We start from the raw sequence: 17,597 nt of genomic DNA, 5'->3' as shown, positions 1-17,597 counted from the left end.
CTTGCTTAAAAACCTTTGACAGCTCTCCATTTCATCAGGAATAACACCCAAACCCCTTCCCATGGACCACAAGGCCCTGAACTCTCTTGCATTCACCCACCTTGTACACACTGTTCCAGTCATGGAAGAATCCTTCCATTTTTCCAACAAGCCAAACTTTTGTTCTTATCTCGAGGTCTTTGTTCTTGCTGGCTCCTTCTTGTCTTTCAGGTCTCATTATAAACGTCGTTTCTCCAGAAGTGCCATTTATCACTCTACATAAAGCCACCACTTCCTACACATACACACACATGCATGCACACACACACATTACTCTCAATCCCATTACCCTGTTCTCTTCTTTTTGCAGTACTTCATCATTCTCTGAAATTACATGTGTTTACAAGTTACATAGAATTTCTGTGAATACAACAGCTACAGATCTAAACTAATCTTGAACTAGTGACTCAAAAATCACAGCCATTGATGATATGGTTTTCCGAAATGGAGAACAACTCTTAGTAAAGGTCCAAACAAAACAAACTACAAATGTCTCTCCATTCTTCATAGTTCATTCTTTAAAAAACAGTAAAACCTTATAAAAAGTACTTTGTGTTTACATTTAAATGAACTTTGGTTTAGTATCACATGTTTATAAACACAATTTTCAACAAAATAAATAACCAGTGGAACACCTGAATGTTGTGCTGGACACTGGACAGATATTTGTTATGCAGGACTGTCCCAGAATGCATTGCAGAGCATCTAGCAAACCTGCCCCTGCCTACTAAAGGCTGGTAGAGCTCCTCAATCGCTATCACAGCAAAACACCTGCTGGTGGGCAGTACTGTACGCTGTAAAAGTCAATGTGTCTATAGAAAGGGTACACTACTATATATCTAAGAGTATGTGTGAGAAAACAAATGAGGTCATCTAAACGGCTCTGCATTGTTCCTGGCAGATAATAAGTGCTTAATAAATAAAACTTATTTCATCCCTCCTTTCCTTCATCTGGCCATAGGTTCTCAGTGTGATCAATAAGGAACATCTGTCATCAACTCTGGCAACAGGAAGGAAGGTACACTAAATATTTCAGGGAGTGAGGCAAGTAAATTAGGCAACAATAAACACACTTATCACCCCACTCCAAGAAAGGCCCACAGAAAAACATGACAGTAGAACTATTCTATTAAATACTGTAGAGCAACGTGACTCGAGAGACCGTCACTTACTTTTCATTGTAACTCTCTTCCCTCTCTGCTGTGGGGTCAACTTTAAAGACTGAAAAAAAAACCCAGGGTTAGGCTGGATAAGAAAGGGCCATACAAGGGCAGGAACCTGCTGCTCCACCTCTGAATGCTGCACCGCATCTGGCCTGGCTTCATGCAGCAGCAAATGGGGATGCAGGATTCTAAGGTGATTGACATCTCACACTAGATGCTTTATACAGGCATGTTCTTCTGTCCAGGATGCTTTCTCTCCCTTACTTCCTACTCTTTATTAACCTAGGCATCTCTTCTTCTATTTTAAAGTTTCAAGGTATATTATCTCCTCTAGAAGAGTTTCCTTGGACATCCCAGCAGAACCGTCACTCCCTCTTTTGTGTATCTACAGGTCATGTGTCTTCTTCTACCATGGTATGTTCAATATTGTGTGTTTTTGTGCTTGGCTAACTCCCCAAATTCTCTGCAAGAATGGTGTCTGGTTCATCTTTATATCCCTGACAACTAGCTCAGTACCCTGGCACACAACAGAAGCCCAACAAAAGTTTACCTATCTCTCCCCGACTTTGGATCTTAGAATATAACACCACAGAGTCGATGTCACAAAGATTGTTCACAACACAGTTATCCAGGCTATATATGGACATTCTCATCAATAAGGGTTTGTGGTCCAAAGGACAGTTTATTTAAAAAAAAGGTGATGAGGTATAGGAAGAAGAAAGGAGAACAACAATTCTAACATAAACACATAGGAAGCAACTCAAACTTAAAAAAAAAAAAAAGGAGTGGGGGCAATGGAGGAAGCTATGTCTCATATTTAAACAAACTGCTGACCTCAATTGATTACTTACATCCAAACCTTACAAAATAGGCATTTCAAGTCAGCACTTAAGCCAGTGTTATTAGATTTTCTTAAAAAAAGTTAAAGCTACAAACTTCACATTTTTAAACTGTACATAGCAACAGCATTTAAGCTTTTTTTTTCCCAAGTTGGTCCGAGTGCAAGCTGGTAAAAGAGATTTTTTTTCCAAACACAAACAAGAACATGTATTCCAAAGACAATGAATATAATACTGATGAAAACGCAAACATAGTGCTTAAGAAAGGACGGGGTGAGGTGTAGATGTAGATTGGGCAGAAACAATTTTGCAGTAAATAAGGAGCTGCAATCTTTAGAGGCAACATGGTATGCTAGAAAGGGCACTGGAATAAGAATCAGAAGATCTGGATTTCAATCCTGGCTCTGCCATATTCTACCCACATGACCTTGAGCAACAGACTTTACCTCTCTGAGCCTCAGTTTCCACATCTATAAAATGAGGATAATAATACCTGTATCTATCAGCATTATTAAGTTTCTGTAGATATAAGGCTATTCAGACTATCTATTTCTTCTTTTTTTTTTTGAGACAGGGTCTCCTTCTGTCACCCAGGCTGGAGTGCAGTGGTGAGGCCATGGCTCACTGCAGCTTCAACCTCCCTGGACTCAGGTGATCCTCCCACTTCAGTTTCCTGACTAGCTGGGACTACAGGTATGCACCACCATGCCCGACTAATTTTTTTTATTTTTTGAAGAGACGGTATTTCACCATGTTGCCCAGGCTAGAATCCATTGAATGAACTTTGGTACTTTTTATTTTTCCAAGAAATTTATCCATTTCACTGAAGTTGTTAAATCTATTAGCATAAAATTATTCATAATATTCTATTAGCTTTTTAATATCCATAGGATGTATCATGATGTCACCTCTCTCATTCCTGATATTGAAAAGACCTGCTGAGTTTTACATGGTATAACTTTCTGGCATCTAATAGGTGCTAAATAAATGTTTCTTGGATCAAAGTCTACAGTCTCAAGGAGTCAAGGCTACAATTTTTAAGCTGCTTCAGATGACTGGTTCTATCTGTTTATCAATACGTCTATCTATCCATTCATCCACTCATCCATGCACCCTCCCACCCTTCCTCTTCCCCATCAAACTTTCATTCATCCAATTGGTGGCTTGGGGAAAAGGACAAAAAAGAAAAAAAAAGGGACTCTGCTTCAAAATTACTGACGGAGCAACTAAGATATTCTTAAAGAATTCTGAGATTTCTTTAAAGACAGAATCAGGTCATTGTTTCTTGAAAGCAGAGAACAAGCAAGGACCTTGAAGTTCCCTGGAAGCTTGAGTTGCAAATGCTCAAGCAATGACTGAAGCCCAGGGCTCAATGAAAGCAAGCTGATATATCTTAAATTTAGTATTCAACAACAACAACAAAAACTAGGACTTGCTCCTTCACCTTTCTGTCACTAGAAAACAAATATTCCTTGTCAGGAAATTTCTCTGATCCAAAACAAAATTGACTTCTGGCCAAAAGTCTCCATCTAGCTAGACTGGTAAGCAATAGACTGCTGGATCAGCAAGCTGGATGCACACATGCTTGAAACAAAACAAACTCCAGATCAAAGTGCATGACCCAAGAATAGTTATGAGGGAAAACTGAACTTTCTTTTATTTGGATTTAGCTTAGGAAGGGAGAAAATGGGCTTTCTCTTCCTGTCTGGCCAATTTCAAAGTTCTTTGTTTAAAAAAGAAAGAGAGGCCAGGTGCAGTGGCTCATGCCTATAGTAATCGCAGCACTTTGGGAGGCCAACGCGGGTGGATCACCTGAGATCAGGAGTTCAAGACCAGCCTGACAGACATGGTGAAACCCTGTCTCTACTAAAAATACAAAAAATTATCTGGGTGTAGTGGTACATGCCTGTAATCCCAGCTACTTGGGAGGCTGAGGCAGAAGAATTGCTTTGAACCTGGGAGGCAGAGGTTGCAGTGAGCCAAGATCATACCATTGCACTCCAGCCTGGGCCACAAGAGCGAAAATCCATCTCATAAAATGAAAAGAAAAAAAGAGAGAGACAGAACTATTAATTTGCACAGCAAATGGTGCAGGAGTGTGCATCCTAGATGCTTTGGTTTTTAAAACTTACTTGGCTATCAGACTTTACTAATTCAGCTGTCTTTCCAACCTAAAAATGCCAGTTAGAGTTATTTAGTCTATGCAAGAAAAGGTGGTCACTTCATTTTAAACAGACTTGTGACTTTCCTTTTTCCTATAAATATTGATCCCCTACAGCGATGTTATGAGTTCTATCATTTACTAGCTGCATGGCCTTGGGAAGGAATCTTTCTCTGAACCCATTTCTTCATCTATGAAATGGAGATAAAGTAGTTAAGTCACAGGGTTACTGTGAAGTGTAGAGCCTACCCAGCTCAAGGCCTGACATATAATAGGTGGTCAACAAATGGTAGCTGCCATTTATTATTCCAGCAAGATCCTCAAATTGTCCTCTATTTTCCATATCTGCCACATAGCTATTTCAGTGGCCAAGCCCTGAAGACTAACAACTCCCTCTTGCATATTTTAAAAACTTGCTTTAATTGCAAATCACAGAATCTGGCCACAGAAGAGGCACATTCCCTGCCTTTCCATTGATTCCCAGGTTTCAGGAGCAAAAGCAATTATGGAGTCAAATTACAGTATCCTTAGGTGCAACCCAGTCATGATTCCCCATCTGAGGGAAAGAAGTATTGGAAGAAAATAAAAAGATATTTGTCTTCCCCAATTATCACAGAACTTTGCTGTGTGACTAAACACCATGTGGCATTAAGCCAAAGTTGCAGGAAGATGGCCCTATGCTGTCTTTTGCAAAGCCCTCTGATCTGCTTCAGGCCGGAAACCTGCCTCTGTGGGTGCCTGTCTGCTATTATCTGGCAGATGTTGCAGAGCTCAAGAACTTGCTGAAACTGAATGATCTGGCTCATCTAGGGAATCTCTTTACAGCCAGGTCACCTACTGAAGAGCCCAGGCAAGAGCAGGTTTCTGTTAGCAAGGTTCTGCTGGGACAATTAACTAAAACTGACACAGGTCTCTTCCCCCAAAGAAGGGGCTGTATGTTTCAGTGGCCTAGGAATGAGGACCCTGAATTCTAGTCTCAGCTTTTTTTTTTTTTTTTTTGAGACGGAGTTTCGCTCTTGTTACCCAGGCTGGAGTGCAATGGCGCGATCTCAGCTCACGGCAACCTCCGCCTCCTGGGTTCAGGCAATTCTCCTGCCTCAGCCTCCTGAGTAGCTGGGATTACAGGCACGCGCCACCGTGCCCAGCTAATTTTTTTTTTGTATTTTTAGTAGAGACGGGGTTTCACCATGTTGACTAGGATGATCTTGATCTCTTGACCTCGTGATCCACCCACCTCAGCCTCTTAAAGTGCTGTGATTACAGGCGTGAGCCACAGCGCCCGGCCTAGTCCCAGCTTTTATGCTAACTTGCTTTGTGGTTTTCGCCATGCCACTTCCCCTCTCTAAGCCTCAGTTTACTGATCATCCATCCGTACAAGAGGGTCAGACCAGATGACCTCTATCATCCCTTCCAACTCTGACATTCTGTGTGTTCAGGTTGAACCTCCTGGAGAACAAATCTTAGTCTAATATTCATGTATCCTTTCCAGGCTGCTTAGCAGTAAAAGAGAAAAGAAAACAGTCACATATTTGAATGTGGGTCAGAAAAGCTATCCCCTCTATCCCTGTCTGTAAGGAATGTGGAGCAAAATGCCACGTGTATGATTTTTTACATGAATAATGAGAGCTTTGAAAACCCTTTCCCTTTGTGGACTGAACACAGCCCTGTGTTTGCTGAGAGTTCCTGGTAGGCCTATCCCCTCTGTGGATCATTCTCCTCTTAAGGCACTGGGCAATATCTGTGCTGTGACTTTAGGCAGTTGAGAGAGTGGAGATGGATGAAAGGCGTTGAAAGAGCAAAGGTCAATTTGCAAAGAGGGTCCCAGGCTTCTCCTGGGACTCAAATAATAAATACAGACTCTCAAAAGCTTTCCCTTGGACATCACCAATAGCTCCAGAAGCCAGTGATGACCACACAAGGCTGAAACCATCGTAAAAGAACTGTCCTAAACCTAATTTTTAAATGTAGCCTTTAAAAGGGGGAGGTTGGCTCCTGGGATTCAGTGACCCCCTAACAGCCTCCCAATGTCCTCGCTCTCATGTTCCACAGTACCATAATCTTACAGAAAAGAGGCAAACTGTTTAAAACTGTACCTGTACAGAGATGCCACCACACTGAGTGGGGAATCTATTTATAATTTATATATATATATGCATATTTATATATTTTTTAAAAGTCTTCCAGAAAGAACAATTGAAAGCTATTGGGAGAAGAAAAACAAAAAGACAATGTAGAACTTTCCCAGCTATCACTCAACTAGGAGTCTCTGTTCCTGGGGTTTAAAACTCTGAGTTGAAAGCGCCAATATAAATCCTTTGAAATAATATACCTGACCAATGTACATACACACATCAAGATGGCACACTGACTGTCAAGAGAGCCCTTCCCACTGGCGCACATTCCTGAGTTCACAAAGGTGCTGTGGAGAAATGACAGAGCAGAAGTGCTGGCTAACAAATGTGAGGCAAGCCATCCGGAATTCACCACAGCCTGGGCGGAGCTGGGCCCTTACAGCCTGGCCTTGCTCAGAAGTTTTGCTGCCGCCTCTTCTTAGCCTCAATGGCATCCAGGATGGGCTGCCGCTTGGACTGGTACTTCTGCCGGATCTCTTCAATCTCCTGCTCCATCATGGGGTCCAGGGCCAGGAGCCTCTTCTGAAGGTCCTCCACCGTCCAACTCTTCAGCTAGAAGAGAAGTGGAAAGTATAGTCACGACGAAGCTTAGGCCAGTGGCAGAACAGTGGCGAAGCCTGCCTTCCCAGGCACCCAGAAGGAAGGGAGACAGGAGGAAGACAGTGTTGGGTGGTGGTGGTTGGAAAGTGACAATTCATTCCAAAGAATGGCATACCTTGAAGCTTGTCTGAGATAATCTATCCCTGGAAGAGTTCTAAGTGCTAACCTCTTTGATTTAATGTACCTTGACCAGGAACTTGGTGAATAATACTCTTACCTCTGCTAGCTTTTAAATTAATTAAATATAGATCCATTGTTAGGGCATTAAAATAACAGTAACTTGCTGTACGTGAAATAATGGTTGCCTCCCCATTCTTGTTCTGTCCACAAGATGAGCATCTGGACAGCGCCCTTCACACTTTCAGGATACAACACCACGGAGGATGGACGCTGACGAAATGCAGATGCCAGCCCCTAACTCTGCCTTCTCATACCCCTAGTCTTGGCACTGCCATATTATCATCACCAGCATTCATGTGAGGCTACTATATAGCAGGTAACACTCTAAGCCCCTTGGGAATACAGACGCAACCCTTGGCAGGGATTGGGAGTCACGGTGGGTAGTTGGAAAAACCTGAAACTTCTGAGATTAAGTTTCTATCAAGCAGATAAAAAAAGGACTTGATACAGAAATTAATAATAATGGCTGCCATTTAGTGATTTCTATGCACCAGACACTGAGTGCTTTACATATATGGATTCCTTTAATCTTTGCAGCAACCCATGCTATGAGGACATTATTATCCTTATGTTACAGATGAACAGCCCAAGGAGGAGGATAGCTAAGTAACCTGCCCAATGTCTCCCAACTAGTAAGTGGCAGAGTCAAGACTGAAATCCAGGCAGTATGGCTCCCGAGTCAATGCTCTTAACTGCTGTTACAGAAGAGCAGACTAGCAAAGCACAGGTTTTAGAACTAACTCAACCTTTGTTTAAAATGTGGTTCTGCCTGTTGCAGATGCCATAAGACTCTGACAAGTTACCAATCTCTCCAGGCCTTCCCCATCCACAGAAGTAGGACAGCAGTGCCTCATCTTATTTAATTATAAGAATTAAATAAGATCATGGCTGTGAAGTTCCCAGCACAGTACCTAGTGCACTGTGTGTGTAAAGATGGCAGTGGGTGTTATAAGCCTTTCTCTTCATAAAGGCCCAGGGGTGCACCAGTGTTCAACCTGTGTCTGCAGCTGTGGGGTAAGGGGCTCTGCTGCCATGTGTGAAGTGTTCACTGATTCCAAGCTGGGCCAGTCTTGGCTGTCAGGGGTGGAAATGAATGCTGACATTATCCACAGTGGGTGGTGATACTTTATTCTGTGTGTTCACAACCAGTTTTAATAGGTACAGTGTTTCAAGAACTCAAAGGCTCACCCAAGTCTTACAAGAGGTCTGTTGTGTCCACATTTAGAAAATCATGATCCTCAGCCCCTTCCTGCGGCCTCAACAGGGAAGTAGTATAGAAGCTGGGTGAAGGAGCCTCTTTCTGTCTACCCTTCCTTAGTGGGTGGGGTGTGAGCAAGTATGAAGTGCTACAGTGGCCTTCCTAGAAATGACCTGTCACCACAGGAATTTTCCTTGGCCTGCTTCAGGGAGGGTGTCTGAGAAGTGAGAAACCCTAATAGTTCAAGACGAAAGGTTCTTTGTAATGTGAGGATGGAAAGACTTGAGAGTGTGGGTAAATACTGGAAAGCTGGGCTGAAAAAAAAATGCGTCTTTTCAGCCTGTGGTTTTACACTACCTTAGAGGCTAGTGTTCTTGGCCCAAGGACATCCCAAAGAGCGGTGCTTGCCTAGTCTTTGGCATTTTCAATTCCTTCTGCAAAGAGAGAATTCCCCAAGCCTAATATTGAATGTAACGGGTAGTTAAGAATGTAATCTTTGGGATCACAGGTCCTAAATCTGCACTGGCTATTTAACCTTAAACAGTAATTTCGCCTCTTGAGCCTCAGTTTCCTCCTTTGGAAAACAGACAATACTAGTTTGTTCCTCTACCCTTCGTCTGTACTTAGATGAGATAATGGTGTGAGGTCTTAGCTCAGAACTTCACATGGTATGTGTTGGAGAGACAGTAAATATTCCATTTATGGAATAATATTGCCTAGTCTTTGGCATTTGGTACCACTCCTGGTACTAACTTACTGTATTAATCTGTTTTAATACACAAGCTCTCTTCTTTTGTTTGCTACCATGTGAGACGTGCCTTTCACCATGCCTACTTTATGGAATGTAAATATTCCATAAATGGAATTTATCACTGTTGTTATTGTTGCTATTGTTATTCATATTATTGTTATTGTATATATGATTGGTAAGTCTCTAATCTTCCATAAAGAAGCAGTTTCTATAACCTCTAATTCAAGCTAGAATCAAACATGTGAAAAAGAAAATATTCTATTCTATTTTGTGCTAATGCCTAAGGACTGGTACATAATTCCTGTTAACTTATGTACAGTTTAACAAAGTATTTTTTACCCATCCACTTATAAATACTCATTGAGCACCTACTATGGGTCAGGTGCTGTTCGAGGCACATAGGTTACTTCAGTGAAAAGAAAACAAAACAAAATCACTGCCCTTGTGAAGCTTACATTTTAGTGAAGCAAGGAAAACAGGAACAAACACAGCAAATTAGTAAATTATTTTTACATTAGAAGGTGCTCTGGAAAAAAAGAAAATAAAAAATAGCGTGAAGGAAGGGGAGCTGGGAATTAGGAGGGTAGACTTGCTTTTCATCCAGTCACTAGGATGAAGAGTAAATTACAAAATGAAGAAATGTACGTTAGTGGAGCTGCACTGACTTTGCAACTTGTTCGGCAACTTTGGTCAAGCCCCTTCTCCTCCTTAGACCTTAAATTCCCCGTTTGTGACAGAGGGCTGACTAGATGATCTCAGAAGTCTTTCCAGACTTAGTGTTTCTCAGTGTATGATCTATGGATCACTTGTATCAGAATCACTTGCTAAAAATACAGATTCCTGAGCCCCAAGCCAAAGCTACTTAATCAGACTCCCTGGGAGGTGAAGCACAGGATTTTGCATTTTAAAGAGGCTATTCATGCTGGGCATGGTGGCTCATGCCTGAATTCCAGCACTCTGGGAGACCTAAGTGGGAGGACTAGTTGAGCCCAGGAACTCCAGACCAGCCTGGGCAACATAGTGAGATCCCATCTGTATGGGGGGAAAAAATTAGCCAGGTGTGGTGGTACACAGTTCCACGTACTCCAAAGGCTGAGATGAGAGGATTGAGCCCACTGTGAGGCTGCAGTGAGCCTTGATTAAGCCACTGCACTCTAGTCTGGGAAACAGAGCAAGACCTTGTCTCAAAAATAAATAAAAATAAAATATATAAGCTATACAAGTATTTCTTATAAATCCTCAAGTTTGATAAACATGACTCTGTATCTTCCTTATTTTTCTGTTAGTAAAATTCTCACAAAGTATTGCTGCCTGTCTCTGGTCTAAAGCTTCTCCCGGGTTTCCAATTTCTAGGCAGCTTTGTTGCCCTTGATTCTAGCTGGGGGCAACAAGCACCCTTGCTTTATCTCAGCCACCTTCAGACTAATTTATGGCTGTCCTAACAACTTTGGGGCTTAAGTTACATCTGACCTATTAGAACACAGCCAGCCAGGCACTGCTGATGACTCAGTCACATCATCCAGATAAGGATTTTTCCGAAAAACAAGCTCAGACAATAGTTTTATGGCGCCAAGTGTAGCATTTCACCTTCCTGGTCCTTGGTGGCATAAATACATTTCAAATGGATATCTTACAGTAAAATAACTGTGATTCTACAGTTTTGCTACAGTCAGAATCTTGAAGCAGCAAATTCTCAACCAGCCATGTAAGAAGCTTGAGGTGTTTCCACCAAGTATGGGAAATATCCACTCAGTATCTCATCTCTCCCATAGGCTTCGAACATCCTCTCTATTCTGTGATTCCCATACTCCATACTTGCACATCCAGATCAGCTCCTGATTATTAGTCCCTGATTATCTCAGGAAAATCTATGATATGGTTTGGCTGTGTCCCCATCCAAATCTTATTTTGAATTGTAGCTCCCACAATTCCCACATGATGTGGGAGGGAGCCGGTGGGAGGTAATTAAATAGCATGGGTGGGTCTTTCCCATGCTATTCTAATGATAGTGACTAAATCTCAACGAGATCTGATGGCTTTTTTTTTTTTTTTTTTTTGAGATGGAGTCCGGCTCTGTCACCCAGGCTGGAGTGTAGTGGCACAATCTCAGCTCACTGCAACCTCTACCTCCTGAGTTCAAGCAATTCTCCTCCTCAGCCTCCCAAGCAGCTGGGATTACAGACGCCCGCCACCACACTCAGCTAATTTTTGTATTTTTAGTAGAGATGGGGTTTCACCATGTTGGCCAGGCTAGTCTTGAACTCCCGACCTCAGGTGATCCGCCCATCTCGGCCTCCTAAAGTGCTGGAATTACAGGCATTAGCCACTGTGCCTGGCCAATCTGATGGTTTTATAAAGGGGAGTTTCCCTATACAAGCTCTCTTCTTGTATCTGCCACCATGTGAGACGTGCCTTTCACCTTCTGCCATGATTGTGAGGCTTCCCCAGCCATGTGGAACTGAATCCATTAAACTTTTTCTTTTGTAAATTGCCTAGTCTTGAATATGTCTTTATCAGCAGCATGATAACAGATTAATACAGTAAATTGGTACCAGGAGTGGGTGCTACTGAAAAGATACCTGAAAATGTGGAAGTGACTTTAGAATTGGATAACAGGCAGAGGTTGGAACAATTTGGAAGGCTCAGAAGACAAGAAAACGTAGGAAGGTTTGAAACTTCTTAGAGACTTGTTGAATGTCTTTGTCCAAAATGCTGATAGTGATATGGACAATAAAGTCCAGGCTGAGGTGGTCTCAGATGGGAATGAGGAACTTGAATTAGAAGAGACAACAAGCAACTGGAAGAAACCTGAAGGGTTTCTGGAAATGGGAGTGTATTTGTGAAAAATGTGGAAGACAGGAAGAATTATGAATTTAGCTGACATTAGATAGGACATCAGGTAGTCCTCACATTCAGAAATGCCACCAGTGGTGATGGGAGACTTTAGGCAAGTTACTTGTCGACACTCTCTGGGATTTAGTTTTCTCATCTGTAAAATGGGTATGCTGTCTACTTTGCTGCTTTTGTTCACATAAAAATACCAAGTACCTACTACACACAGGGTGCTGCTGCTGAGGTACAGTGACTCCAGGGTGCTTAATATGATTCAAATAAAATCAACCAACTTTACTGGCAGCTATCCTAGGTCAGGAACACTGCTGGGCAACATGAATATAAAGGGCAGTACACCTGTCAGAGAAGCAGCTCAGGTTAGAGGCAAGAGCACTGGTGTTAAGTCAAATGGACCTGGTTCCATATGAGTTCTGTCCTTGGTAGTTGGATGCCTTTGGATAAATCATCTAATATGTGCCTCAATTTTCTCATTTTTCAATGGAGGACATTACTGATTCTACAAGGGAAGTTGTGAGGTTTGGAGGTACTGGTAAAGTATATAACATAATGTCATGCATCCACCAGAAAGAAAGTGGAAAAGTGAGAGCTGCCACCTTATGTCCTTTTTTGGAAAATGGAGGAAGTATATAATGTAAATAATAGCTGCTGTTGCTATAAGATGAGCTCATAACATGGTACATGACACATATAACATACACAGAGGTAACTCTAGTAAACTCTATGTGAGAAACTGTAAATCATATAAATCTAATGTATTTCCTCTGGGCCAGGCCACAGCCTGGCCAAGTCCTGAGTCCCACCTTCAGTATGATTAATGAAGGCTGATGGGAACTGATTTCTTCTCAAATCACCTTAGCAACTCTGAAATTCTGAATCATACCATGTCAAAGTCGGTTGCATAACTGGCCCAGAGACCAACTGGGAAGCTCCAGCTGATATTTCATCACAGAGATAACTCATAGGAATTACACTGACAATTAGCCCATGTTGCATCAGCAGAGTCAAGCTACACTAAACACATGAGAATGCATAGTAGAGCTTCCTCGTGCCTTGTCAACCAGTCCCATGGGAAACACAAATGGGTCTGGCCCATATCCAAAGTACAGGGTTTAGACCTATTTCAAAGTTCTGCTCTTCTGCCACTAGAAACTCTCACCTCAAAAGTCTATTGCACAAATGATGTAATGAAATGTCCCTAAAAAAACATCAAAGAGAGACCTGCCAGAGCTTTTAAGGACAAGCTTCAATTCCATATGTATCATAGATGAACACTCACAATTTTTCCCCCAGTGTCACAAACAGGATTTCTCAAACACATCATCCCTTGTGGATGGGCGAGTCAGGCTGATCCCGTCTCAGGTGATATTTTATTGTGACCAAGAATGAGGAAAGAACACATCTTTGGAATTTAGCAAGATGACAGGGAAGCTTGATAGAAGCTAAAAAGTTGAATGAAGCCACCAACATACCATCCCATACCTCAACACCAGCCACTAGAAAGTCAGGAAAAGTGCAACAACAACAAAGAAATGTACAAAGTCAGTCAAAAGGCATCTAGAGCACTAACTTAGTACCAAGGATACTCACTCTTTCTTGATGTGAATATGTTACTATTTAGGAATGGATTCTAGTTTAGGGAGAAGTGACTCTAGTAAGGTAAGATTCTCAGGTAATGCAGTAATCTCTCATCAGATGACAAAGAACCAAGCAGAAAAATCAAAGAAGATGACAATCAAAGCATAACTTGTGTGGATTTAGTAAGTACCACACCATTAGTTTCAAAAGATCTTGCTCCTTAAATGAACCTCGTGGGAATTTTAATAAGAGACTTTTTCTGACCCAAATTATGGTCATGCCAAATTATTCTTCCATCAGTCCCCTATAAAATCTTCCTAATTCTTCCCCAGTAAGGAGGGAAAGCAGCAAAACCATGATGAGTTAACAACTGCCTCAATCCCATTTTAGGTTTATAATTAATCAACACTTGTAATTCTCATTATCAGAATTCCAAACAAAGAAAATTTGACCACATATATAAAAAATATGTACCAAGAAGACTGGAATGAAATGCAGATCATAAGCCTAGGTGAATCAAAGAAATCTGGTTTCAAGTAGGTGTGGTAATATAATGACAAGATCTCTGACATGGTTCTCTTAGAAGACTGGGTTCAAATAACCCAAAAACTTTGTCCACAGAGCCTAGAGAGGAGACTCAGTACATTGTGTGTACACACATGTGTATGTATAAAGAATATGATTTAATAATTGGCAAACACAAAAATCAAGTTTTCTTCTTTAAATAATAACATTTTCTATGATATGAAGTACTTGCATACTGTTAGTTTTTTTGTGATTACAGTAGTCCCCCCTACCCACAGGGGATACATTCCAGTGGATTTCCAAAGCCACAGATGTATGTATTTTGGTACTATCTAGCTAGATATCTGTATGTATGTGTGTGTGTGTGTGTGTGTGTGTGTATATGTATATGTGTATATGTGTGTGTATATGTATATGTATATACATATACACACACATATACATATACACTCACACACAATTTTTTCCTATACGTATATACCTATGATAAAGTTTAATTTTTAAATTAGGCACAGTAAGAGAGAAACAAACAAGGAAGCACTTTACAGCTTCCCTTTGGCAAATCCAAATTGCCAGCATCACAACTCTTATGCCTTAAGGCCATTATTAATTTAAAATAAGAGTTATTCATATAAACTAGAGGAACTAGAGAAAGAAGAGCAAACCAACCCCAAAGCTAACAAAAAGAAATAACCAAAATCAAAGCTGAACTGAAGAAAACTGAGATGTGAAAAAACATGCAAAAGACCAATAAATCCAGGAGTTGGTTTTCTGGAAAAAAAAAAAAATTAGTAAGCTAGATGGACCACTAGCTAGACTAATAAAGAAAAAAAGAGAGAAGATCCAAATAAACACAATCAGAAATGACAAAGAGGACGTTACCACTGACCCCACAGAAAGATAAAAAAACCCCAGAAACTATTATGAACACCTCGATACACACAAGCTACAAAACCTAGAACCAGGGCCAGATGGAATCACAGCTGAATTCTATCAGATGTATAAGGAAGAGTTGGTACCAATCCTACTGAAACTATTCCAAAAAATTGAGGAGGAGTGATTCCTCCCTAACTCATTCTATGAGGCTAGCATCATCCGGACACCATAACCTGACAGAGACACAACAACAACAACAAAACTTCAGGCCATTTTCCTCGAGGAACATAGATGCAAAAATCTTCAACCAAATACTAGCAAATCAAATCCAGCAGCACATAAAAAAGCTAATCTACCACCATCAGGTAGTCTTTATCCCTGAGATGCAAGATTGGTTCAACATACGCACATCAATAAATGTGATTCATCACATAAACAGAAATCACACGATTATCTCAGATGCAGAAAAGGCTTTTGATACAATTCAACATCCCTTCATGTTAAAAAAAAAAAAAAACCTCAACAAACTAGTAATTGAAGAAACATACTTCAAAATAATAAGACCCATCTACGAAAAACCCACAGCCAACATCATACTATATGGGCAAAAACTGGAAGCATTCCCTTTGAAAACCAGAACAAGACAAGGATGCCCTTTCTCATCATTCCTATTCAACAAAGTACTGGAAGTCCTCCCAGAGCAATGAGACAAGAAAAAGAAATAAAAGACATCCAAACAGGAAGAAGGGAAATCAAACCATCTGTGTGCAGACAATATAATTCTATACATAGAAAACCCTATAGACTCTGTCCAAAAGCTCCTTGATCTGATAAACCACTTCAGCAAAGTTTCAGTATATAAAATCAATGTACAGAAATATAATAAATAGCATTCTTATACACTAACGTCCAAACTGAAAACCAAATCAATAATGCAATCCCATTCACAATAGCCACAAAAAGATAAACTACCAGGAAAATGAAAGATATGTGAATAGAATATAGCTAACCAGGGAGGTGAAAGATCTCTACTAAAAGAATTATAAAACAGCGCTCAAAGAAATCAAAGATGACATCAACAAATGAAAAAAACATTGGATAAGAATGTTTTTTCATGCTCATGGATAGGAAGAATAATTGTTAACATGGCTATACTGCCCCCAAGCAATTTACAGATTCAATGCTATTCCTATGGAATTTTTTAAAAGCCAAAACACCAAGGCAATCCTATGCAGAAAGAACAAAGCTGCAGTAACTACAGGGCTACAGTAACCCAACCAGCACGGCACTGGTATAAAAAGAGACATACAGATTGATGGGACAGAATAGAGAACCTAGAAATAAGGCTGCATACCTACAACCCACTGATCCTCAACCAAGCTGACAAAAACAAGCAATGGTAAAAGGATTCCCTGTTCAATAAATGGTCCTGGGATAAATGGCTAGCCATATGCAGAAGATTAAAACTGGACCCCTTCCTTATACCATATATAAAAGTCAAGTCAAGATAGATTAAACACTTAAATGTAAAATCTAAAACTATAAAAACCATGGAAGATAATCTAGGATAATACCATTCTGGACATAGGACCTGGCAAAGATTTCAGGATGAAAACACCAAAAGCAACTGCAACAAAAGCAAAAATCAACAAATGAGACCAAATTAAACTAAAGAGCTTCTGCACAGCAAGAGAAACTATGAAAGGAGTAAACAGACAACTTACAGAACGGGAGAAAATATATGAAAACTATGCATCCAACAAAAATCTAATATCCACAATCTATAAGGAACTCAAACAAATTTACAAGCAAAAAACAAACCTTCCTGTGAAAAAGTGGGCAGAGAACATGAACAGACACTTTTCAAAAGAAGACATACATGTGGCCAACAAGCATATTAAAAAGTGTTCAACATCTTTAATCATTAGAAAATGCAAATCAAAACCACAATGAAGCTGATTGCAGTGGCTCACACCTGTAATCACAACACTTTGGGAGGCTGAGGTGGGTGGATCACTTGAGCCTAGAAGTTTGAGACCAGCCTGGGAAACATCGTAAAATCCCATCTCTACAAAAAAATACAAAAACAACTAGCCAGATGTAGTGGCACATTCTCGTAGTCCCAGCTACTCAAGAGGCTGAGGCAGGTGGATCTATTGAGCCCCGGAGGTCAAGGCTGCAGTGAGCCATGATCATACCACCGCACTCCAGCCTGAGTGACAGAGCAACACCCTGTGTAAACAAACAAACAAACAAACAAAAAACAAATCCACAGTGAGATATCATCTCACATCAGTCAGAATTTTTTGCTATTACTGGAAAGTCAAAAGATAATAGATGCTGGTGAGGTTGTGGAGAAAAGGGAATGCTTACACACTGCTGGTGGGAATGTCAATTAGTTCAGCTGTTGCGGAAAACAGTGTGGGTGATTTCTCAAAGAACTTAAAACAGAATTACCACTTGACCCAGCAATCCCATTACTGAGTATATACCTAAAGGAATATAAATAATTCTACCATGAAGATACATGCACACTTATGTTCATCACAGCACTATTCACAATAGCAAAGACATGGAATTAGCCTGAGTGTTCATCAATGGTAGACTGGATAAAGAAAATGTTGTCCAGGCCAGGCGCGGTGGCTCACGCCTGTAATCCCAGCACTTTGGGAGGCCGAGGCGGGTGGATCACGAGGTCAAGAGAT

At 40.8% G+C, this 17,597-nt stretch overlaps 1 protein-coding gene across 1 annotated transcript in view; it reads right to left on the bottom strand.

The window, feature by feature from the left end:
• Window positions 1–1,858: 1,858 nt before the first annotated feature.
• STK4 (serine/threonine kinase 4) overlaps window positions 1,859–17,597 on the bottom strand; it is a 105,642-nt gene continuing 89,903 nt past the window's right edge. Inside the window, exon 11 of the mRNA XM_012467262.3 lies at window positions 1,859–6,886. Coding sequence (XP_012322685.1) covers window positions 6,728–6,886 — 159 coding nt within the window. The 3' untranslated portion in view covers window positions 1,859–6,727. The remainder of the gene's footprint in view (window positions 6,887–17,597) is intronic.

This window comes from Aotus nancymaae, unplaced genomic scaffold (genome assembly GCF_030222135.1).
Source record: "Aotus nancymaae isolate 86718 unplaced genomic scaffold, 86718_ANA_hifiasm-v0.15.2.pri h1tg000029l, whole genome shotgun sequence".
NCBI classification, from domain to species: domain Eukaryota; kingdom Metazoa; phylum Chordata; class Mammalia; order Primates; family Aotidae; genus Aotus; species Aotus nancymaae.
The sequence above is the reverse complement of the archived record's forward strand: the minus strand, read 5'-3'. Positions and strand labels throughout refer to the sequence as shown.